The sequence below is a fragment of the Argiope bruennichi genome, chromosome 1, assembly GCF_947563725.1.
Source record: "Argiope bruennichi chromosome 1, qqArgBrue1.1, whole genome shotgun sequence".
In the NCBI taxonomy this organism is placed as follows: Eukaryota; Metazoa; Arthropoda; class Arachnida; order Araneae; family Araneidae; genus Argiope; species Argiope bruennichi.
In genome coordinates this window covers 12,725,014-12,750,836 of record NC_079151.1, presented here as the reverse complement: position 1 = coordinate 12,750,836, position 25,823 = coordinate 12,725,014, and the positions used below count along the sequence as shown (strand labels likewise).

The 25,823-nt window shown below is 30.1% G+C and overlaps 1 protein-coding gene across 1 annotated transcript; it reads right to left on the bottom strand.

Moving 5' to 3' along the window:
* Nucleotides 1-5,674: 5,674 nt before the first annotated feature.
* On the bottom strand, nucleotides 5,675-17,911 carry LOC129979788 (proton-coupled folate transporter-like). Its single transcript, XM_056090744.1, has 6 exons — nucleotides 17,796-17,911; nucleotides 10,435-11,489; nucleotides 7,265-7,504; nucleotides 6,716-6,799; nucleotides 6,470-6,626; nucleotides 5,675-5,906 (listed from the first exon to the last, which is right to left on the bottom strand). Exons 2-6 carry the CDS (start codon nucleotides 11,414-11,416, stop codon nucleotides 5,828-5,830), a joined length of 1,542 nt encoding a protein of 513 aa, XP_055946719.1. The 5' UTR covers nucleotides 11,417-11,489; nucleotides 17,796-17,911; the 3' UTR covers nucleotides 5,675-5,827.
* Nucleotides 17,912-25,823: the final 7,912 nt, after the last annotated feature.

The window sequence follows — 25,823 nt, the reverse complement described above, 5'->3', positions numbered from 1 at the left end:
AGTGAAAACAGTCAAACGTTGCTTATATAATAAAAAATTAATGAGAAATATTTTGTACTGTCATAAATGTAAAAATAACCATTTTGCCTTCTATGTAGTTCTATAGAATGTGTAGAGATGCCGCTAGTGTGGTGTTTCTACGAGCCAGTCAAGAAATTGCAGCAATTTTCAAGGGTATCCGCTTGTAGCTCTTGTTGAGTTTACCAGTTTCAGTTCTCGATTTCGCTTGTCTTAAATGTTTATTTGGGTAGATATTCTAAATGCGTTTTAAACAAGGGCCATACAAAAGAATCGAGTATATTCAGAAAAGCTTTTCATCAGTAGAGTCAGAAAAATTTTCACATATTTTACATGCAAAATATAGCTTATAGTTAATTACTCTGAAAAGAAGCATTAAGATTTGAGATAGTTCTGATTTAAACAAGTCATATGTATTCACAAAATTGCCTATTTCATATGATCGTATTGGGAAGAAACAAGAAAAGTCTCAAGATTTTTATTTTTTTGTGGAAATACGCAAAGAGAAACTTCTGTAATTTTCAAAAAAAATCAACCTCCAAATGGTGATGAATCTCCTCGTTTCAGATCTCCCATAGTTCAAAAAACTATTGCTGGAATTCTAATAAAATAAACAATTCATCGACCGACGAACATAATGCTTATTTAAATTTTGCTTTAAAATTCAGAAGTTAGAAAAATGAATTCTGGAATGCATGTTTTATATCAATATTATAAATCTGCATCAAATTTTAGACAATCGATCGAAGGTAAAAAACGCAAAACGTGCCATATTGAGTGCGTATATGTAAGGGATAGCATGCCAGTTGATCGTGTCTTGCTTTTATGATATTTATTCAGAGTGTTGAACGCAAAAAAAGGATATGTAGCTCAATGTTTTCGAAATCCAAGACAACATCCTTTATATTTCTTCCCCGAAAATTATTGTCATTCAATACAATGATTTAGATTCAATTTTTGATTTTACCTAATTTCTCTTTCATTAATATTGTGATTTTAATGGGTCGTTGGGAATTGTTAAATAGATATTACATTGAAGAAATGCCTTGGAAAATTTCTTCGGATTTTTTAATGATTCCGAAAATAGTAGAGAAATATTTATTTTCTTTTTTTAATCAATTCTTTCTCTTAATTTTGAAGAAAAATTTAAAATTAACTCATTTATTAGTTAATATACTGAGTGTCCAGAAAGGTAGTATAAAACTTTAAAAATAAGCCAGGTGTATGGAAGAAACAAGTCACTAAAAACTATTGCTAAAAAAAGGAAAGTTGATATAGAAAGCGTTTTACCAGTGAATTAAGTATCAGAAAAGGAAATATCAAATAAAACGTACAACACAAATGAAAACGAAATACAATTTCACAACAGTAGAAAAATCCATTAACATGAAAAAAAAATATATATATTACAAATCATACACGGCAAGGAGGATGCAGTGTCAATGAACAACTTTGGAGTAATTAATTAAAGGAAGTGTTCAAGAACTTGGCATCTAAAAAGATAAATGTTTCCTGACCTGTATGTGTGACCTACTCTTAAGGTTTATAAATAATTTTTCTGCACACCTTTGTCTAGGTTATTATATTTTTCTTTAAAATAAGAGCTTCATTAGATTGAGTGTATACTTTTATTGAAAAAAAAATGTTCTGAAATACAGTTTTTAAAATTAAATCACTTCCCTAATAAACTTCCAGTTTTCCAAATTTCAAAAGAAGGAAAAAACCAGAATTTTTCGCAGCCAATAATGCACATTGCTTTTTCTTTAACGCTTTTGGTTTAACATGAAATAATATATAGCGATGTAGAAAAAAAATCAGCCATTACTTTACTGCTTGTGAAAAATCTTATTTATTTTTCTTCTTGCCAATTTCTGATAAGTGGTGTTGCTTATTAAGTGACGAAACGTTCGTTATATTCGAAGTGAGACTTCTGTTGTTCATTAACATGTTTTTATTAACCCCTTTGGATACAATGACGAGTCTGACTTGAATTACTGAATTTTAATTAATTTAATTAATTAAATTTAAGTAATTTAAAATGCAAAAATCAATTAAAGGGCTTCAATATTCTAAATGCCTTTATATTGTTATATGAATTAAAATAATAATAAATGTCCCAAATAGGATGTGTCATCTCATTTGGAAGGTATGTAAATTCGCTTCCTGCTTTGTCTGTTTGATCGTTCGGTGCAAATTTTGCAATCGATTTTAAACTAGAGATTAAATTAGAAATATTGTTCAGAACTGAATGACAATGCAATATTAACCCGCTTTCTAATCTATCTGTTCATTTGTCTCCTCGGTACAAATTTTGCAATCGATTAAGAACTTTCATCACCGACAGATGGTGCTAAGTCATGGCGTAGTTAGTTTAAAATCGATGACAAAATTTCAAACACACAAGACTAAAAACCAAAAATTAATTATTTAAATAAAAAAATTTATACATATCACGTTTTTAAAACGAACTAAAAAAATGTAAAATAATTTATCCTAGGTCCATACAGATTCCTAACTTTGTTTTCTGAAAACTTCAAAGAATTTTCGGAACAATTTGTAGAGTTAGGAGGAATTATTATATACTTTCTAACCCATTTTTAAAATGTGTTTGAATAATAATATAAGTATACGTACAATTTATTTTTAATTACGTAGAGACGACATTTATTAACCTCCATTTTTAGTTATATTTAAGAATAATATTTCTATTGCATGACACGCTAGACAGATTTCAATGGATTGCCAAAAGTACACCATCTAATTAAATAACGGGGGAAAACGAAATTTCGACTGAGAAACATTCAATTTCCAATTTTTAGGTTTGAAACTAAAACTTCATTAGATTACAATATTTACGAGTCGTCATATGAAAAAATTGTATTTTGTTGACGTACCGTAGTACATATGTGTTAGAAATAAACAAAATGCAAGTTAACTCTTAAAGTTCGTGAATAATTTTTTTATTAAAATGAAAAACCATTAAAATAATTTGTTTATTGAGGAGTAAAGTAAAATAAATCGATAAATAAAAATTGTCTATAAAAATCATATTAATTTTTAGTTAAATAATTCTATTAAAAAAATTCTATTTTTAGAATAATTATTTGATAAATTATTATTCTAAGAATAGAATAGTAGCTATTTATTTCACTCAATTATAAGCCCAAAGTGAGATTGTTACTAATGCTAGAACAAACCAGCAAAATTCATCTCCTCGAAATTTACCAGCATATTCTCAAATAAAAGTCTTATCCATCTTCTTCAGCATAAAATTCGGGACTTGGGTAAGTCGCGTTAATCTTGCATGGAAGTGATGAACGAAAGTGACAAACTCTAGATAGAACGTATTTTGCAAAAAGAATAAAGCGTTAAAACTTCAAGTTCCAATTTTTTGAAGATTGTAATATTTCGTCTATAATTCGTATTCGAGAAAGTAAAAATAAAAGTGCAAAAAAAAAAAAAGTTTAAAAAAAACCATGATTATTGTATTGATCAGAAAGAATATATATAAGATAATAATAAAGTAAATGTAATGAAGGATGGATTATGAGATGCCGATGCTGCTAGAGGTATGAAAACAAAATATTCTTTTACGCTACTTTTTAAAGTCAAAAGCAGATGAGAGGGCAAATGTTCGGGATGAGATTTACTATTACTAAGCTACAGATGGAGGGGAAAACTATATTTCGATACGATCGCCACGTACTCTTACTATACTACTATTATGTGATATTTATTTAGATAGAAATCCTATGATGAAACTTCATAAAATCAGTGGTGTAGAGATCAGAAGGCAGAGATGCTTAAAGCCCCAAATTTATGTTTGTTTCCAAATTATTGGAAACAAACATTAATGCATTTATACTATATTTGAAATGAAATATCAAGAAGAGGCGAAAAATAATTCCATGCTCGAGGCGTCTTATATATTTACTAAACCACTGTATGATGACTAGAGACGAAAAAAAACCATGTAGTGCCCCAGGTTTCAATAACCTTCGCTATGCCACTGATAACTAAACCAATTAATCAGAACATCATGCTGTTTAAAAAAATTTCTTTGGACTGAAATTTTAATATAAATAAAAAGAACGAAGGGTAATTAATGATAAATAAAAATCAGTTAAAATATTACGCTGTGAAATTTTTTTGTAAATAAATATGTAACATCAACACATGCGAATTTATTTTATTTTGCAGTTCAATTTGCATTTTTTTTGTTTGTTTGTTTAGCCGCAACTGAAAAATACCCGAAAATAATCATTTCCTTATTAAATATTATCTACATCATATTAGAAACATATTTATTATTTCTGAATAAGCATTTAATTATTAAATGTAATTAAAAAGGACAAATTTTAATTTATGTCAGCATAACGGCGTAGTATAAGTTAGGCTACAACACCACTGATGGTTAAGTTCAAACATCAATGAAATGGGAACCATTACAGTCCAATGCAATCTTAGTGTTATTCTCACAGTTCCCTATTTCATTCTCTTTTTTATTCAAGTTCAACAACACGGAGAAAGAACTATAACAAACGGAACTCAGAAATAGAGTTATAATAAAAATGACGTCTCTAAATCGTGCGCTCTTGAAGGCCGGTAGGAAGACGGCAACAATACACAAGCACAGAGAGCGCAAATTTTTACCCAAAACCTTGGTCTGATTTCAGGATATCTTGTTATGAACCGCGGGTTTATTATTTATTTTTTTTACAGTCTTGCGCGCACGCGATATGTGAGTGAGAGATACATGAAAATGTTCCCGAAGGTTCCATGGCACAATGCGGGTGATATTTCCGAATTGTGCGCTCGTTTTGTTCCGAAACATTCGACCACCATTTCGGATGAAAAATATGGAAGAATGCGCAGGAAGGTCAACATGTGGGCATTGTATGGGCAATCATTCGAGTGCACAGAGTAACGACCATAACAAATTGCGGGGCTTACCCATAAAATGATAATTGCGGCGAATATTTACTCTAAGTGTGTTTTGTTTTACATTTCCGAATCATATGTCTTCCGAATCTTAACATATAATCTTATTTATGGCTACATATCCTGCGAATGTTCTGAGATTTTAATTTTAATATGACGATTCTTAATCAGTTATTTTCATTATTTGCACACATCCAATTAAAATTAATTCATATAAAATGAAATCTGAAATGCTTTTTTTTTTACTAACTTGATCGTGTTTTTTTAAAAGAAATTTCTTCTTACTTAAAACATAATTCTAAGCTTGCCTATTTTTTTAACGATCAATGAAGGATGAAATGCAACGTTTGAAAACGAATGCTTTATTTTCCAAGTTATAACGACGTATAAATTGTTATTCACAATGATTAAATAATATTTATGTCATACAATAAATATTAATAATAAATTATGGGGAAAATGAACTATCTTCAATTTTAAAAAATCACTTAGAATAATCTGTTATTTTTCGAAGAGTTAAGATTAATTAATTTTTCGATGCAATACATTTTCTCATTTTCATTAAAATAAAAGTTGCATGAATAAAATACATGTGAATAAAATTTTGTGTGCTGTAATGTTTTATATAACTGTGATTTTTATTAAAAGGATTATACATAAAAGTATTATATTATAAAAGTGTTTTATTAAAAGGATCTATCAAACAACTGTTGAGAAATTTTAGAAAAGGGTTTATTTCTTTAAAATAGGAAGGAGTTAAACGCTTTTCCACTTAAAAAATGATTAATGAAAAATGGGAACGTTAAATAACAGAAATAAAAAGCATTGCTTTTGCAATGAATTACAAAAGGATATTGAAAAAACACTATCATATATCATGCGATCCTTGGATTAATTTGGGATTAAGTAGCTGATGGCTTTGGCGTCGAAAACGTCTAAACTGCCACCTGCAAAAAAAGAAATTTTCAGCATCTAAAAACAAATGAAATAAAATTTTTATTTTTATTTTAAAGAAAAAAAATTAACGAATAAACGTACAGAGAGGAGTAGATTGTAGCAAAACGGAAAAAAAGTATGTTTAAAACATTACGATATTTTGCTAATCCCTATAAATAAAATTCAGCAATAGTTCATAAAAAATTTGTCCAGAAGAATCTGTTCATGCTATTCTTGCTATAATTTCCTATCAGAATAAATTTCCCACAGGACGGTAATATATGATTGGTTACACTTTATTGACCAAAAACTAAAGTCATAGGGAGCACTATAAAAGAATATAACTTTAAGATAAAATAGGATGGTGAGAACAAAGATAAATGCCATGCTCTAGAGAACATTAATCCTTATTCAGTCTTATTTACAATTGGAAGAAATCTTATCATATTGAGGCGTATCTTACTCACCATACAGTTTTAAAAGATGAGAAAATCAAATGAAAATGGAAATCACATAAACGAAATAAAGTAATTATGCATTTATAAATTGCAGTTATCAAATTTGCTTTGCTTACACAAATGTCATGAGAGGCAGCATGAGGAAGGCAGTTGCAGCGAGGTAGCATGCTCCGGGGAACACTTTGATAGTGGCGTTGAAAATCTTGGCGATTATTGCTGCAGCCAACAAAGGGACAATGGCTTCACAAGTCGCCAGGAAAGAGAAAACGCGGCCTAAAAAATGTGATACAAGACTTTTTACAATTGAGAAAAAATAATTGTCACTCGTTCACTGATTAGAGAGATTATGAGAGCTGGCTTACCTAATTCATCTTCAGCAACAAGTTTTGAAATCAAGGACCTCACGGCGAGATTACCCAAACCATTTAAGAACCCAGTTATGTTACCTAAAAGAAATTTTGAGAATGGGTTTTGACGAGTTCGTAGCAAAATCATATAAAAGTCGTTTCTTCAATCATATATATATAAAAAGAATCATATAACAAAATCATATAAAAATCGTCATCATTTAAGCTTCTATAAATATTTCGCCTTCTTTTTCAGAATTGCAGATTTTAGACACGGGATTTCATATATGGTTTTCCCACCAAACCTGTAGACATGATTCAAATTTTGAATCCAATGAGATGCAAGTTCACAAATATTCTCATTTTTCTTCATTACCAGACGAAGCAGTATACAAAACACGTAATTATACAATCATACGGAAAAAGTGGGGAAATCCGGCAGCTATTCGGTTTCACGAACTATTTATAAAAAAAGTCTAGAAAATCTAATCACCTTATTACATTTATTTTGATAAATATGGAAAAAAAATTACCACAATGTCAATTGTCTGGGGAGACACTTACTGAAATAATAGAGCACATGGTCGTAAGCAAAGGCGAGAAAGACGTTTTTGCTGATGATGGACACACTGCCGATGATTCCAATGGTGGGGTCGCTCAGCTTGAAGACCTTGACGAGCAACGGCGTCACGACCAGGACTACCATCATCTCTGAGAAGCTGAAGATAGTCCACATTTCAGAATAGGCTTTCGGGTCCCACTTGTACATATGGTGAGTATACACGTACGCAATGTTGGTATATACTGGCATTGAAGAGAAATGGGATAAACATAATATAAAACTAAACATATAATATATTCACGCAGCATTTATTTTGTATAGATTATGATCAAGATGTTTTGAATGATTTTATGACGATGTAGTGACAAAGTATTCAAAAAACACTTGAAACCTGGTTAGAAGAATATGTAGAGATAGAGAGAGATAATATATAGGGGGAAAAATTAGAAATATAAAAGAATACGTTCTTTAATTTCGATACATTTCGGCAGGAAAACAATTCCAGTCATTAGAATTCTTTTCACCTGTTGATGTATCACTTACATTTCTTATATCGTCATCGGAATCTTCTAAAGACAAACGTTTAGCATGTTTTTTACATCTTCGCAAAAAGCTAAAATCATCACGGCCACTATCACTATTATAATCTTTTAAATTATTGTTATGCTTATTCATTCTTGGCAGAAGATAAATTATTTTATAAATATATAGAAAGATAATAACGTATAAAATCAATCATTACACACACAGCACGAATGACTCTTGCTAACTTGCACGCAAAGTATCGTGACACACGCACGATTCTGACTCATTACTAAGAATTTAGGCTTCAATAACGCATCAAGAATGCAGATCGTTATTCTGGGAGTATGGGATAGCCGTTTCCCATCAAAAAATATTATTTACAATTTTTAGCGAACAACGATCATATATGCATCTACTACAATAAGGGCATCGAATTTGCATCCTGCATGTGGCCTACAACGAATCTTTTAACAACTCAGCAAAGTATTTAAGAAAATTTATAATAAAAATTCGTTGCTTAATTTCTAAAAATATTGCTTTTACATAATTATCAATAACGAATAATAGCATTCGCTAATGGCAGTTCTCTTAATGATAGCAACTAATATTTAAGTTACTGATAGTAAATATTTTAATATCCAAGTCATTATCTACAACTGAAGCGGATCAAAAGAAGTGTAGTGCATCATAGCGAATTACAAAGCTGTTCGAATTTGACTGATGTTGAAAAGTCTGGATTATACAAATATTTTCCAATCATTATAACAGTTATTTTCACTTAAAAAAGGAAATAAGTCTTGTAGATCAATGATATTTCCAATGTACTAGTATCAAAAGTAACCCTTGCAGGAAAGATATTCCACAGAAATAGGAAAGACGGTAGCATGGAAGGGATGGCAAGTGTCAGGATATGAATTTTCTTATTGTCCATATTCTGTTTTCATACTATGTATTAGAAATAAGATCACCAACGTTTTTATAGAAGGTAAAGGAATTGTTGTTGATATTGCTTCAAGAACTTGAACTTTGTGTTCACCTCGCTTTAGATTTGAGTTTGACCCCTTTGACCTACAACAATCTTGAATCATATTCACAGAAATAGAGAGTTCTTCTGAGACCTGTTTAGAATTTAACCAGAGGCATAATTAGACAATGTGAGATTCCAGGTTAAATATTAAAAATGGAGCATTTACAAAATTAAACTAGTCTTTATGACTAACTATAAGATGCTTCATTTTTTTTAATAATATTATTAATCAATTTTCATCATATTATTAATTGATTTTAAAGCATTGTATAATTTAGAAACAATTGGAAAATTTTAAATTTTTATTCGTATGTTCTTTTTAAATAATTTATTTATATTTTTCTGTAAATTCAGTGTATTTTTTCGGTTAATTTATAATTCTGTATTTCGAGCTTTCATTGCAATTAAAGTATCTATCACTTCTTCGAAAAACAGCATTCACACCAAATTATGTCCAGCCCGTGCGTAAGTAACTGCATCACAGGATACTGTACCGCCTTGGGTCACAGTAATTCCTAAAACGGAAAATTTAGAGCACGTCTTTCCTATTCGATGGGAAATTCGGTTAATATGGATATAAAGAAACAACCCAAGTCTGATTGAATTTGAAATCGGTACATGGTCGGTAATAATAATTTAAAATAGCTATGGAATTATTACCTATATGTTTTAATGTAGTTTTTTATGTTGAATCCGTGTTTTCCAGTATTCATAAAACATGTGTGACGTAATAAATAATTAAAAGGCAAAAGAACTGATTATTCGCAATACGTAACAACAGAAATATGTATTTGACACAGGTACCTACAAAATTGTGGCTAGCGGCGTTTTGCCAGCCTTGCCACTCCATAATCAAGCCCTTAATCTAATAAATTTTCTAAAAGTGAAAACAGCCTTTTTCGGGGAGTTTATGTATTTGGAAGAGGGAGGCATGCGCGAAAAAAAAGTGTAAAAATTCTTTAAGGAAAGCGAGTGTAGAGTAGAAAGAATTATATGTCAGATCAGTTACTGACTTAAAAATTAGCAGAAGCAGACAATTTTTGCTTCCGTTTTTTCTTTGACGGGTTTTTTTTTTCATTTTATAAAATGTAAAGATATAGTATAGAATATCTAGAAATTGCATAACATAGTTTTATAAAGAATTTACAAATATCTTATAAAATGATAAATTACAGTAGTATATTTTATAATACACCTTGCCATTCTGTAAAATTCTGAATAAATATGTAAATCTAAACATTTCATACTTAATCTAAAAAACGTCAGCCATTGTATGAAGTGAAAAATATTCTCACGTTACCCGTAGCATGTAATGCAAAGTACATAAGCTATTGAAAAGTTTTTCAATAAATGTAATTAAATGGATAAAAAGTAGTCTTGTATAAACAACAAAGTGGATCATATAAATATTTGATTAATACTATTTATGATTCTGAAAAAGGCTTGTAGCATTTTCTGTGATGTTTGAAATTACCTTACAAAAAATAGAAAGGAAAACAATAAATTTTGTGTTTTATTACGAAAATGTTATCTACATATCTCTAACTAAAATGGAAAATGTATATAGAAATATGAATTATTTTAAAGTAAACAAAAAATAATAATGCTGAATTACAGTACCTTCATAAGTCAATGCTATGGTGCAACTAGAAAGCAGCAGCAGCCAGAGCTGCAGCCTTCCTTGATCATCACGATGTTTCAGGCAAGTTCTCAATCCATCAGTGAAATTTTGGGATGCGAAGATCTCTTTCAGCTTCTTAGAGAATGGGATCGAGACATCCAAGCCTCTGGTCTCAGGAACGAATACCACAACCCAGAAAATGGCTAGTAAATGACCAGCAGTCATGGTCTCGTAAACAGTCAAGTAGCCCCAATAATAGTACAGTTGACCACCTGCCAAAGCTCCTAGCGTAACTGCAAGTCCAAACGCTATTTGAAGAAAAGTATACCTCAAAGATCTGGATTCAGGCGTAGAGCTGTCGGAAATATAGCTGTAAATAACGGTCATTACACAGATGAATCCCCCTGTGATCTGGGTCACCAGACTAGACAAAATTATGAAATACAGTTCTGATTCATAGTAGACAGTGCACAAGATGATACCAAGATCATAGATGAAGAATCCAAACAACGCCAGCAAAAGTAAAGGTTTGCGACCATACTTGTCACTCCAGGGGGCGAGGAAAATTACCACAAAGGCACCGATGGGAGCTAACAAATTGATATAGAGATTATAGTTATTGGCAAGTATTTCTACATTATCACTTTCATTCCGATAAGCAGTCACGTTATCACATATTTCTTTAGAGTAATTGAAATAGAAAAGACATCCTTTGTTCATGATCATATTCGTTAAACAGGTGGTGTTAAGGATATACGAAAACATAAACAGAAACATGACGGGTTCGATTCGCAGTGAGATGATTATTTTCAAACATGATGCTATTCTGGAGGAAGGAGCAGCTTCTTCTTTTTCATCAGTAACTATTCTTTCATCCTTTTCCATGCCGGATGTTCCATACTCATTGAAAGAGTCACCATGTCTCAGCCTGCAGAATACGCCAGATGTATGTTCTAAGTTGTCCCCGCTAGTTTCTCCCATTTTGTTCAATGAATGAAATCAGTTCTTTAATTAGAGAACTTCAGTAACAGAAAAGAAGGTGTTGCCATTGATTCTGCAAAATAATAATTAAAATTTCAAAGTAATTTTTCCTTCTGTATTATTATTATTATTTATATACAAGATATTTCTAAAAATTTGAATACAATAACACGCCATTTAATGAAGATACAGGATCTTTATTTTTACTAAGTTGAAACTTGACCGGCAACCAAAAGAATTCACGGTTTGCTTTATTTTTCTTTCCAATGTTTCATATAAATGGCTAATTCTTTGTTCGGCATAATAAAACCACGTTTATATATATATATTGGGGTGGGCTAAATATGTATATTGCAGTTCTGAGTTGATGTCAATTTCTTGTTTTCTTTTTTACATAAAAGACTAATTCACAAAATTTCCCCCCTTACTCTAAAAAAAAAAAAAAGAAAAGAACCAAAGGAAGAAATGAAGAAACTGAACGAAAATGAAAAAGAGTTAAACGAAACTGAGAGGGAAAAAAGCATAAAAAATGCTAACAAAATATCAATGGATCATTTCAAAAGCAGTAATGATTCGTAAAATTTCTAAATATAAGAAAAAGATAAAATATTGGGAAAACCAATATATCAAAGCCATTTTTTTTAAATAAATAATATCACAATATGATTCGAATATTATTATTAACCAAGGGAGATATGGTGTATAGAGACGTTGATCCAAATCCCTTTTTTTTCTGTATCAAATAGACAACTGTGTTTGATCTATTTATTTTGATTTACAAGGAGGTTGCACTCTAATGCACTGACATTCAAATCAACTTTCGTTCAAATTAGGGATTGCAATACCGGTATTCACAAGTTTCAATACCGGTTTTTCGGTATTTACTAGAAATTTTTAAAATGGTCTCCACTATATGTTCAGGGATCGCGAACATAGCAAAATAGAATACATTTTTGTTTTTATGTCTCCCTAACGGGCAAAATTAATTAGCTAATTAATGGCTTAATTAATTGCTTAAATATAATTTAGCGAAACATGGATTATTCCTGAAAGAAAATATTGTATCCATAACGACTGATGGAATTATGAAAAAAGTTGGAAAGTTGATTGGTGCAAATCAGCAGTTGCGCTATGCACATGAAATTCAATTAGGAGTAATAGATGTATTATACCAAAAAAATAAAGAACAGAAGAATCCAAATACTGTGGATATAGAAACTTCAGATTCCAACTTTGAAGAGAGTAAGAGTGATATTGAAAATGAAGATAATGACAATGTAATTGTTGAAGAAGATATTGCTAATGAGGATGAAATATTAATATATCAAGAATTGCTTCCTATAATTTATAAAGTTCGAAAAATTGTTATTTAAACGTTCCCCTATAAAAATGGATATATTACTAAAATATATACTAACCGAAAATAAAACAGAATATATGTTAATATTAGATTCTAAAACACGTTGGAACAGTTTACTCCTAATGATGGAACAATTTTTGAAACTAAGAAATCCAATACAAAAAGCAATAATCGACTTAAACCTGTAAATTATTTTTTTCAGATAGTGAATTCGACTTAATATCCAGAACTATATCAGCTCTACTTCCAAGAAAACTGACTATTGAGGCCTTATGTCGGAGAGATTCTAATTTATTAACCGCTAATGCAACAATAAATTTCATGCTGCAGTCACTGAAAGAACAGCACACATCACTATCTAAAGAATTATATATTACACTGAAAAATCGCACAGAAGAAAGGCATACCGAAATAGAAAATGTCTTATGGTACTTACATAATTATAATGATTTTAAAAATGAAAAAGAAAAGAAAATAACCAGTTCAAATCTGATAAAATTTAGAGTAAATTTTCTTAAAATTTTTTACCCACAAACCTATTCACATTCAGAAGAATTCGGTTCAATTATCGAAGATTATGATGTCACTACTGTCCATAGAGAAAGGGAATTGTCTCTTGAACAAACATTAGAATTAGCGATGAATAAAAAAAAATTTCAACAAACCAAAATACAATACAGAAATCAGTTATATCCAAAACCATCCGGTGAGAAATCGATTTATTTGAAGATGAGGTATTTAGAGGTAAATACTTGAAAAAAATATATCGCCCATTGCTAACAGTACCACCAGCTTGCGTAGATGCTGAAAGAGCGTTTTCGACAGCTGGTAATTTTTATACAAAATTATTTTTGAGACTTAATGACAGTACAAATGATGCATTATGTTTTTTTTAAGATCACATTTCAAAAATTTGTAATAGTACCACATACTGAATAGTGATATTTACACTTTTTTTTTGTGATTTAAATAAATAAGATGTTCCTTTACTTTTTTGTGATTATATACTGTTATAATTTATAAGTTACAAATTATTTTTTGTGATATTTACACTCTCTAAAAAAACTGCCAAATAAAATAAAGAAGCACCTGTGTTTTCTTTCATTTTCTAAAATTTCTAATACCGGTATTATAACCGGTATCCCAGTATTAAGTTTTAAAAAATACCGAATACCGGTATTGAAATTTTGGTCTGGTATTGCAATCCCTAGTTCAAATTTCAGAATATTTTTCTTTAGATTTCTTTATTTCAAATCCTTTGGGAAATCAATTAAATTTAATAATTTAATTAATTGATTCAAATTGATTAAATTATTCTATTATGTAATTTGCTTGCAGATCAGCGAAGTCCAATTTGTTTCTGTTCGCTGACTGACTCATAACTCAACAATCCTTAGCGATCTCATGATCGCTTATGACTAAAAAAGGTTCTTTTACATGACTATGTCATACTTTTTCCTAATTTCAACGAGAGAAATCTGTGGCAGTAATTCCCCAGCTCCCCGACCATAAGTCAAGGGGTGAAAAATGACATTATTTTGTAGATATTTATAGTCAGTTTTCGGGCATTTAATGAAATGTGGAGACGAAAAAAATAAAACTTTCAAAAAATAAAAAAGAAATTTTTCTCGGTTATCATAAATGTTTATTTTTTGTTTAAAAATGGAAACATTTTTTCATAAAATGTTTCCATTTTTGAATTATTTGATAATTTTCTATGCATATTAATTTTTAAAAAAACCTGACGTAACATAATGACTAACACTTCAAAGAGTAACTGATAATTTTAACTTTGATGTTTGCCATCTACTCATTTTCTCATTCATTTGATATTTTTAAATGAAAAAATGTGATTTTTTTTTCGAAAATAATTCATTGTAAACAAGGAATATATAATTATTTGAATTCTCCCAATATGAAATTTCTAAAAAAGCATAAACAAGAAATCTCCAGACTTATTATTCTTAGGATATTGGAAATATCAAAAGAAATATTACAAAAAGCATTTAGTGTAATAATGTTTATGAAAACATAAATTACAAATAAAACATGTTAATAATTACGGTATTCAAATCATTAATTGTTTCTGCAAATTGAAATACCAGCACATAATTTATTAGAAAAATTCAAATCATAAATTGTTTCAGAAAAATTAAAGAACTAGCACATAATTTATTAGAAACACTTCACTCTTTGAAAAAAGGTTTGAACTCTTTTTAATGGATTCGAAATTTTTAGTTCTGATCAGCATTGAATATTTTAAAGAAAACCGAATGCTTCATAAAAATTGCATCTTTAAATAGAAACATACATCCCATCCTATCCCAACCATCCAGCTGGAAAGGTAATTTCATGAGACTTCCACATCTGTGAAAAGGGGATTAAAAGTAGGCTAATCCCTCAAATATTCATGTCTGTGACATTATCTTTATATCATTCTATCCTTTAACTCCTATTGGAAAAATGTCCTTACTGTTAAGAACTGTTGAAGATAGGGATAAGACGATTTTTTTTTTCAAGCTGAACAGTAAGAGGCGCTGAAAAATGAGGGAACATGTACAGCTAAAACTAAACGTGCTTTAAAAGAGACGAACAAAATTCTTATTTATAATCCTAAAAGCAATTAACTTTTCACAAAATAAATTATGATTTTATGTTTGGTTTTTTTAATAATTTATTTATATATAAAAACCTGATTTTTCCAGCTATTTCCAAAAAGGCTTAGTAAATATGTTATTGAAAAATGCTCATGATGAAATAAAAATAGAGCATTTATTCTTTTTGAATGTCATGAACTTAATAATAATAAATAAAGACTTAGTTTTAGATAGTTAGTTGGTTTTTGAAGCAGTTTCATATAAAAAAATGAGATGATTTCTTATTTATTATAACAATTTTAATTGTCAGTAGTTACAGGATTTTACTCACGGTCATTAGAACAATGACTGAGATTTTGAAAGAAATTGTGAAATATTTATCCATTTATCACGTATTTAATATACATTAACTCTTTGTCTTTCTAATAAATTAAATTCCAATAAATTATTTAAAACGATTATTCTAGGAAAGTTCGTCATCAGTTTCATAATTAGAGCAGAACAGATTCCTAATATGTCAATAGCAACCTTAAACTGGCATGAAATGTTATGCTTTTCTATTATATTACTTAAAATTGTTCAAGTGTTAGCTCAAATTGTTAGCTTGTCTTAAATTTGAATTTTTGAAATGTTTTCCATTTGCTATATTTATAAATATATATAAATTTTTAATTATTAAAATTAAAACAAATTGACGCTTTTTATTAGCTTTCTTCTGGTAATTATAAGGGTAATCAGTTTTAAACATTCTATTCTATTTTTAATCTTTTTTGAGTTGAAAACTGTAGAGCCTTCCATAACCGTGTAAGCAGATTAGTCAAATTTTAAAGCAATACTTTTAGTTTCAATATTTCTATATTGTTCCTCTCATGGATCTTTATGAAAAAGCATTAACTTTATTTTGTTTCATGATTTAATCTTTATCAGTGCCTAAAAGTGCTCGATATGATGGTAAAGAATATATTTCTTTTCTGTTTCTAGTGGGAAGATCCATGATTTAGTGAAAAGTAGCAAAAATTGAGGTTGATGTATTTAGAATACTAGAAATGATTGTCAATTATGAGGTGGTGACAAATGAAACAGCTGATTTCCAATACAGCGACAAAGTTGATGTATAAGGAAAAAGAAAAATCATTTCATAGTACGGAAGGCGTTATATTCAAAGGAAAAGAAAAACTAAGTATCCAACAACATATGTTGGATGTGCAATGCCCAGATCTTTTATGTCGTTTTCAAGTGTATAGTAAAATTAATTCAATACATAGATTTTCGGTTCATTTTCCAAAAAGAATCAACTTTGAAATTATGGAAGCTGCTCAAAAATTTAAAGAACATTATTCCTGTAATCTGAATTTGGTAATGAAATGGTAATTTTTAGATTCTTCAGATCACTACTTCTTAAAATGAATTAAGAAAAATGAGTACTTGCAATGAATTCTTATAAACTGATATGCAATAATATGGTACAATCAAATTTTCAGAATCTACTGACTGCGTTAAATGCTTACAGATGCCTAATGGCGAAAAATGCAGGCGATTAACGAAACTGAAGTTACTCCTATTACAGATTGTCGACAAATCAAGGAACTCTCTGGCTATTATGACCAATGAATATAATGCATTGGAAAAAAAATCGATTTCCAAGATAATTTAATAGAACCGATAATAAAACAAACAGAGGAAAGTTTACAGTATGAGATTGAGAGGCATAAATAAAAAATAAGATTTGTTTTAAAATTATTAAAATGGGTGGAATGACATAGAAAGGACGTATCAGACTTTTTTTGTCATAAAAGCAGCATTTATTGATCGCAAAATTTCCATTTTATATGACAATATGCGTTACGTTTCGTATAAAGCTGCGCTTAAAAGAGAAAGTATTTGTCGACCCACAGTCGACAATAACAATATTTAATACATCTTCCTGCATTCAAGAATCAGTTTACAGAATAAAAACCGCGTTTTATTTTCAGCCATGGCCAGTTTTTTTATAATCCGGCATGCCATCAGTTTACATAAACACGATTTGTTTGATTTAGTGAAAATGCGGTAAAAACTTACATAAAATATATAACTAATTTGATTACCATTGAAAATAAGCAATTTGAAATAAAACGCTTTTAAGCGATAATTACAGTTGATTCTAAAGTAATTAATATCTAAATACGAATTTTTAACAATTAATTTTAAAAAATACTTCATTGGTTTTTATGAACTTCATGCTCTTCTAGATTCATACTCTAAATAAATAATAAAGATTTATTAATTTTTTAAATTCCATAAAGTGTAGATATAAATTTATAACGTTAAGAGTTTCAAATACGGGAGATTCTATCACTACGGTACACTCAAAATTCTAAAAACTAATCTTATATATTTCGGAATCTTAAAATAGAAAATAGAAAAAGCACTATGTACATACTGAAATGATGCACATTGATCTTCGCCACTTTTGTTATCTTCGTTTCTGCGTCTACGAATTCCTCCATTACTTCAAACGGGGAATTCCCGTTCTACCTCATTCGCGGGCTCTATCTGGTTGGTTACCATGGTAACTAATCACATGGTCAGGAATGACAGCTTCCGCTTTCTACTAGAGGTGGATTTTTAAGGATTCGCTTATTGTAAATTATTTACTTTTTGTTTGTTTGCTTTTTTAAAGTAATTAGTAATTATATGTAAATCTATAATACTTTATTAAATGTTCTATTATAGTATTATTTACTAGATACAATCATACAGTTTTAAGGAGTAAGGGAAATTTAAAAAATTGCAAACACTTTAAAATGAAAATCACAACCTTTGTTGAAATGATACAAGAATCGGCGGTAGATAGACTTTTTCAGTGATATAACTTTATGGACAAGAGGGATACTAAGAATTCAAGTATCAGTGACAAAGGCGAAATATTTCTCTCATAATTTCAAAACAAAATTTTATTAGGGGTCGAAAATAAAGATTTTAGGGACCTTGCACATTTTAGCACTTTTTAGTCACTGCATCACTATTATGATTGATGATTGTGATCCATGTTTGCACACAAATATATTTGATGCTCTTGGTATCTATAAATATTATAAAGATTAAGTGACAATAATTAAATAATGAGCTGATTAATAACATTTGACAAATTATTAGTATTATTAAAAATTTTATAAATCACAAAAGTCGTTTTTTTTTTCAAATTTATTTATTAGGCAAGTAGGCTAATAGCTGATTTTTATTCAGCCTACTTGCTTCCCACAGACACGTAGTTTCGCGTTTCTTTTTAAAAGAATTCGCATTCTCTTACATGCGTTATGGTTAATAAAATGCGTGTTTTAGAAGCAGAATGGCGCATTAAAAAAGTATTTTATGATACATATGCAATTAAAGCAGCGATTATCGTTGCCACTTTATCATTTATACTTTTATCTCTGTATGCAGACGGACATAAAAGCAGAAGAGGAATACAATCTCATTTTTTTATCGTAGTCTAGAGGCGAAAACGGAGCGGAGATTCATAAACAATCAGTGTCACTTGCTTGAAAGAAACGAACTTATTATTCGTTGCAGCACTTCACCTCTATTAATATCGTCAGTGTGTTCGTTATGTATGAAGGCAAAACTGAGTTGTAACTGGACGACATTAATTAATGGCGAATTTGGCTATGTGTAAAGAATTAGGAGTAAGACCAAATTCGCAAATTAATTCGTGAAAGGAGTTTCAGCAAGGATTGCCATGAAATTTGCCGAAATAGTCTTTTCAAAACTGTCTCGCATACTCTAATAAAGGCGAATTTGTGTTTCACACACGCTTTCCTCAACCGACCGAAACTTCACATGGAACTAACATTGCAATCACAAAATCACATATCAAAATTTATATTTTTAAGTTACTGCATTTTTGAGCTATCGCATTTATTTACCCTGAAAGTACAGACCGACAGACGTTTAACACCTTGTTGGATTAAGCTTGGTCGATATAAATTTGGCCTAGTTGGATTTTTCTCACAATATAGATCAGGGGTTGCGAACCTTTATGGATCAAAGTACCATTTTTTGTTTATGAAGTATAAACGTGCCATCAAAAAATTTTGACTTGTGATTATTGAAAAGATAATGAAACTAAATACTAACAACTCAAAACTTTTTATTTACTACGAAAAATCACATTTTGCACTATATAGTAGTAGATGTTTTAGTTATACGCGTAATTCAAATTAAAGTAACATAAGTGTGACTTCTGTTGTTGCAGATGAGATGACAACTTATATTAGGAGAGTAAGATGTTACTTTTATCAGAATGCATGCTAAATTGGGAGTCATCTGCCAAACGGTTTCTAAGCGAGTCTTTAATGTTAATTATCTCTAAAAATAATGACTCGCAGGTACAGGTAGAAGCAAATATGGTTAAAATAGCAAGAGCCAGTTTCTTCAAACAGTTAAATGTAGGATCGTGTCCTCAATCGAAAGAAGACTGCACGTTTGTCTTTTCCATATTTTAATAAACGAACACAGGACTACACGAACATTAAGCAAAAGAACAAAAGTATAGGGTTGGTTGCAGTTCAGGCGAACATAGCATGGCTGTTATCCTTCAACTTCGAAGCTCACACACTCTCGCACCCTGTGTCTCGCTTCTGCCGTTTGCCTCACCTATACTTCTAGTTGGAACACTACTGCCATCTGCCGGCGAGGTAGAGGGAGTAGCATAGGGGCTCATACTACATAAATATGTCTGGAATCGAATTCCATGTTTCCAAAATTTCGCTCCTGGCATTTTTACTTATTTTCCTTGTTAATCTTTCTGTTTCAATAAATTCCAACTTTTTCCTTGTTTCAATAAATTTTTGAATCTATATTGAACTAGACTGGAAATCAATCAATAGCATTTCAGATTCTTCAATTTCCAACCAATCGAATTGGGAAAAGTTCAGTTTATCAAATAAAGTCACATGCAAACCGTTTTGATAGGTGGCGTGCCCAAAATATTGTGTAGCGTGCCATTGGTTCGCCATCCCTGGTACAGATGATAAATCTGTGCACCAAATTACATCCACCCTGCTCTCTTCCTTTTTAAGTTATCGTGTTACTTCACATTTGAACAGCCGGATGAGTAGAACTTTTATGAATAAATTTTTCTCACAATTTGATAGAAATCTACCCATTTGGTATAAAGACCAGATTTCATCCATTTAGCTGAACGAGTTTTTGAGTTATTTTTGCCACAGACAGATCGGTATTTTCCAGAAATGTGTTTTTCGAGCACAGGGAAGTCAGAAACGTGTAGATTCGTTAAAACCTCGAATTCGAATTTTTTCGACGATTGCAATACTTTCTGTGTATTTTGTAGAGTAGAAATTAAAAATTCAATAGTGAAAAATAGTAATTTTTTAAAGATAAAATTGACTTGAAAAGTAGCAATGATAAGCATTTTTCAGCAAGCAATGACATATGATAAGCAACATCAATGACAACAATTTTTCTTTATTGTAGAGAAAAAAATTTTTTCCCCCTTGGATATTTATTCCATGCAATTTATCATATTTAATAGACTTTTTGGGGAAAGAAGTGCAGGAGGTGTACATGAAATGAAACAATTAATGCGACAACAGTTATTAAAAATGATTTTAAAAAATTCAACTTCTTGGAACTGATAAAAAAACGATGTCAGAAATTGTTCTTTATTTTTAAAAAAATGTATAGTATACAAAGTCTATAAATGTACGCTCTTCTTATATCGCACGGTATTAATGCTTTTTAAGTTCATTTGGAATATTCATTGCAATATGTTGCTTGAATAAACTGCTAGTGGTCAATGAATTAGAAATAGAGCCTATGGTAAACCGGAAGGAATTTTATTTCGAAAAAAAGACTGCTATAAAAACTACGAAATTAACATAATTGCATAACAACATTACCTCAATAAATAATTCAACCATCCTTAGAAACTTTGTATAAAGGAAGGGGAAAAAATCCACAATATTCTAAACGCGTTTCAATGTCGCTCGATTCAACCTCTGTTAAAAAAGCTCTAATTGGAAGGGGGAAAAAATCGATTTCGCGGTATTGATAATTTGATCTAGGACGATGCACTTGAAAACATTTATTCATCAACCAATTGATAACAGCCAATTCCTGACGTATTGTTTAGGAATTTATTAATGTTTATAGATAAAGTTGTTTATCAATTATCAAATGGTCCGACATTGCTTATGGCTTATGAGTGCGCATAAATAGGCGAATCCTTTGGACGATTTGATCCAAATTTGACACAAATATGTAATAAATAATTAAGGCATAGGACTTATTTACAGTAGAAAGCATAAAAAGACATTATTGCACATCTTTGTAATCCATTTTTTATGAAGCTCTTAACTTTATCTAAAGGCAGTGATGGATCGTTTTCTATGCAGAACTTGAGTGTAACCTTATATCATTTTAAAAGCTCTTTTTTCCAAAGTTTTTTAAAGTTCGATTTTCTTATTTCTCTACATTGGAGAACTCTATGAATGACGAAAATGGAATAAAACAAGAAAGGGAGAATATGAAGGAATTAGAAGGGAATAACAAGTTGGGGCTGCTCATTCAATAACTCTAAAAAAAAAAAAAAAAAAAAAAAGATTAGCACACCGGATAATCAGTTTCTTGTCGCTGAATTCGGTGATACCTGCTCTACTCGTATGGTCATTCGTGTTGGGTGGGATGTTTTCATCTGTTTTACTTTCGCTTTATATCCAAAGTGTGCCTAGCTCTTTCGATTTCTCTTTCTTCGCCCATTTACATTAGTGTTATTTAATTCTCACATTATCCAGGCGAAAACTCATCTTCTTAAATATAGAATTTGTCTTCTTTTGTTAGAAATCACTCATCGAGTAAAGACACATTAATAATTTTCTATACTACACTTCAGATAATCATAATTGAAAATTTTGGGCTATTTCGAAGCAAATATTTGCCAGTTAAAAAAATCACATTTAATTTTTTTTTCTGGGCTGACGAACCGCCACTGCCATATGGGGCACTTTTATTTACCGAGTTAAAAAAAATTCTATCCATATTTAAAGCCTTGATTGATGATTCCATGCTGCATTATTATTTAAAAAATTCATTATTAAAATTAATTCATCAGGAAGAAAGATATCGCCTTGTGCTTTGCATATACAGAAAAATTTAGAATATTGTTGATAAAAAAAAGATCGATTTTGTTGTCCTCAGATAAAATATTGTTGTTGTTATTCTTATTAATTACATCTTTTTATTTGTTACTATATTACGTGAGTATTTATTATTATAGAAAAATAAATTATAAAATTATTTGTTTTCAACATTTTTGGCTTCGGATATTTTTTTAAAAATTTATGTATTTAATCAATTCATTCAAGTATGAACTTTTGTTTTCAAATGTTTACCACTTGCTAGTCTAAAAATTCATCCAATATAAGGAAATTGTTCTAGCTGAATCGGATGCAAATGGTATAGAATATATTTAAACATAAATCTGTAATTTATTCGGCGAATCTTTTTTTTTTTCACAACAGTTAAATTTATCGAGTGCAAGGATTTCCCCCTATTTCTTAATAATTCTATTTCAAAATTTCTGTCATTCAAAAGATTTCTAATTTAAGGTAATCATTTTGAAGGTAAGAAAGTACAATAAAGGAAATAAATCTTTTTCTTCTCATTCCATTTTCACTTTTTTCTTCTACTTTTTAAATCACACTTGATTATAAAAACAAAAAAAAAAAAAAAATTAAGCACGCCAAAAGAGTTGAGATATTCGAGCTCTGTAGGGAACCCATCTGAAATAATGAGAAAATATAGCTTTTTATGTATCCCTTAATGCATTTTTTCAACATATCTTTCTAAAGTAAAAGTCAAAAATAGGTTATGCGCTTTATCTCACTCATAAACAAAGTTCCGGGAACAAAAATATACATCTTCCTTTTTTCTTCTCCATAAATCAGCGCCAACAATCGGGACGTGCGCTGAAATGTTAGCGAATAGAAATGAATTGTGATGTGGAGAAACAGTTACAAGGATGCAGGTGCCATTGGAATCTTTCTGGGGACAATTTCACAGTTATCCGACAGAAAGGACCGCTCACCGCCAGAGGTCATTCAGCCATTGTTCCTCGAATTTCACTTTCGATGAAGAGTTTTCGAATGTGACAATCATTTCGTGGTAGTGCCTCTGATACAAAAAGGCTACGAAGAACTTTTTGTGCAGGGACGCATAAAAATGCAGACATGCATCTATCCACTGATGCATTTCTTTCTGCGATGAATGTTCTGAAGAGCCATAAAATGGAGAATAAAATACCAGAAATCACTTCATAAAATTCAAACCCTTTAGTGAGTTTTCTTGTGATGCTAAATTTATGATAAAACCTTTATCATCGACAAATTTTATCAGCAGACAGATGTTTTTCATATTTTGTTCTGTCGTTTCGCAGAATAATAATGAAATACATTGCATTTTAAAGTATCTACAGACTACCGAGGCAAAATTTTTATTTGGACACGTTTGAACTTTTAAACCATCAAAGATGTAATGAAACTGTGAAGGGTTTTTATTTTCCTTTCTTTTTTTAAAATTTTGATACAGCAGTGATGAAACAAATTATTTGAAGTCAGTAAAATATAACTATTTTTAATATTCATTTCTTGATAAAAAAAAATTTGTGTCATAAAAAATAATTGTATTTTGTTTAGCTTAAGAAATTATAATACTTTCGCTTATTTCTTTTGTAGGCCGGGAGCTTTTACTAGAAAAAATATGATTTTTGAAAGAGTGAATCAATTATCAAGTAATGTTCATCAAGGGTGCCTTGCCGATTTGACTTTGGTACTTACCTCTATACTTCCTTTTGCAATGTAAGAAAAGATGCAGCATAGCTTTTCAGGGCAAAAAAAATATGCGGATATCATATGACTGTGATGTCAAGTGAATGCACTGTATTCAATCTGATTTGAAGTAGTGTTTCCAAGGAAAATATCAAGTTACAGAAAGACTGAAGAAAAATTCTTTAAAAAAAAGAGGGAGGGATAATACATAATGCCATCTCTTATATTAAATTACAAAACATAATGAACATAGAGAAAAAAAATAAGAAATAAACTTTCGCTTTTTATTCTAAAAATAATTTTTTTAATTGAAATTATGAAGAATAAGAGGATATAAATCATCAATGAACTCAATACCTGCCTCTTCAGCGAATGCATGTTTTATTATATTATATGAAAAACAGAAGTGCTTACATCTGAGTTTCAAGTGCGTGAACTGATGTTAAATTAAAATACATTTGATCTCCGTTATCTTCACTTCATTGTTTCGATTGTCTTCGGGTGCTTTATACGTCAATATTTTTTTCAGTGCCGAGGATCATTTTGAAGAATGTTTTTAGCAAATTAAACGCAATATTGCATTTCCTCTTAGTTAAACCCATAAACTGTGAGCGGAAATTCACTCCCTTTTTTTTTCTTTGATGTATTTATTCGTTGGTTTAACTTGAAAAATTCTCTATTATTTCAGTTTTAAAAAAAAAAAAACCCCATTTACCCTATTAATATTTAGATGGATTTTGTGATTTTACATCAACTGAAATAAAGTATTAACTTTCGTAAATGATTCTTAACAAATCCTTTATGAAAAAATGTTAGAAGGAGGGAACATGTTAGAATAAAGCCATTGTAAAACAGAAATCCTATTAAGTATTCGTAAAAAATGACACATTCAAACTTATTTGAGCGTTTTCCCATTTTATTCATCCATAAATATTTTTCATTGTGCTCATCCAATTCTACGAGGAAAACCCACTCACCTCTCCGAAATCGTTTTCTTTGGTGCAACTGGAATATGGGTTTACGGTAAAAAGAAACTATTTTCTTAATAGAAAGCCATGAATTTAAAAGCAGGAGAAAGGATAAATATTTTGATATTTCTGACCAAGATTGGACCATTTGCTATGCAAATTCTTCTCTTTGCAAGGTACTTTCGCCATTAAATCAAATCTTTCGGTATAATTCATTTCCTGATAATATGAACATAAAGTTAAAAGTCTTCCCATTTTTTTTATTTTCTGACAAAATTCCTTCCCTTGGTTGCTTTATTTCTGTCAATTGAATCACTTAAGCTTATAAATGTGAATTTTAAATTTCCGTTTGAAATTCACATCAACTTTTGGATTTCCTTCCTTTAAAGAACGATAGGATTTAAACATCGGAACATACATCCCAGCAGTTGAAATATAAAAAGGGTTCTTTACAGTGACAATCTCTTCTTACTGTGCCAAAGTTTCAGACCCTTTTAGAACCAATATGGATATTTCAAGGTTGAAGATGAAAAGAAGAAAAAAAACTGAATTTAAAGTTTTTTCTTTACTAAGAATTTTTATTTTTTATTGAACACATTGCGTATAAATCCTAGAGAATTAAGAACCTCAGCTTTTCTCATTTATTACCTTAAA

What these genes read in the sequence shown, in the direction of transcription:
- LOC129979788 (XM_056090744.1), bottom strand. Translation starts at nt 11,416, where the DNA reads ATGGGAGAAACTAGCGGGGACAACTTAGAACATACATCTGGCGTATTC. An exon ending in CCATGTGCTCTATTATTTCA is followed by an intron (nt 6,800 to 7,264) that starts GTAAGTGTCTCC and finishes AATTTCTTTTAG; the next exon opens with GTAACATAACTGGGTTCTTA. An exon ending in TGTTGCTGAAGATGAATTAG is followed by an intron (nt 6,627 to 6,715) that starts GTAAGCCAGCTC and finishes CACATTTTTTAG; the next exon opens with GCCGCGTTTTCTCTTTCCTG.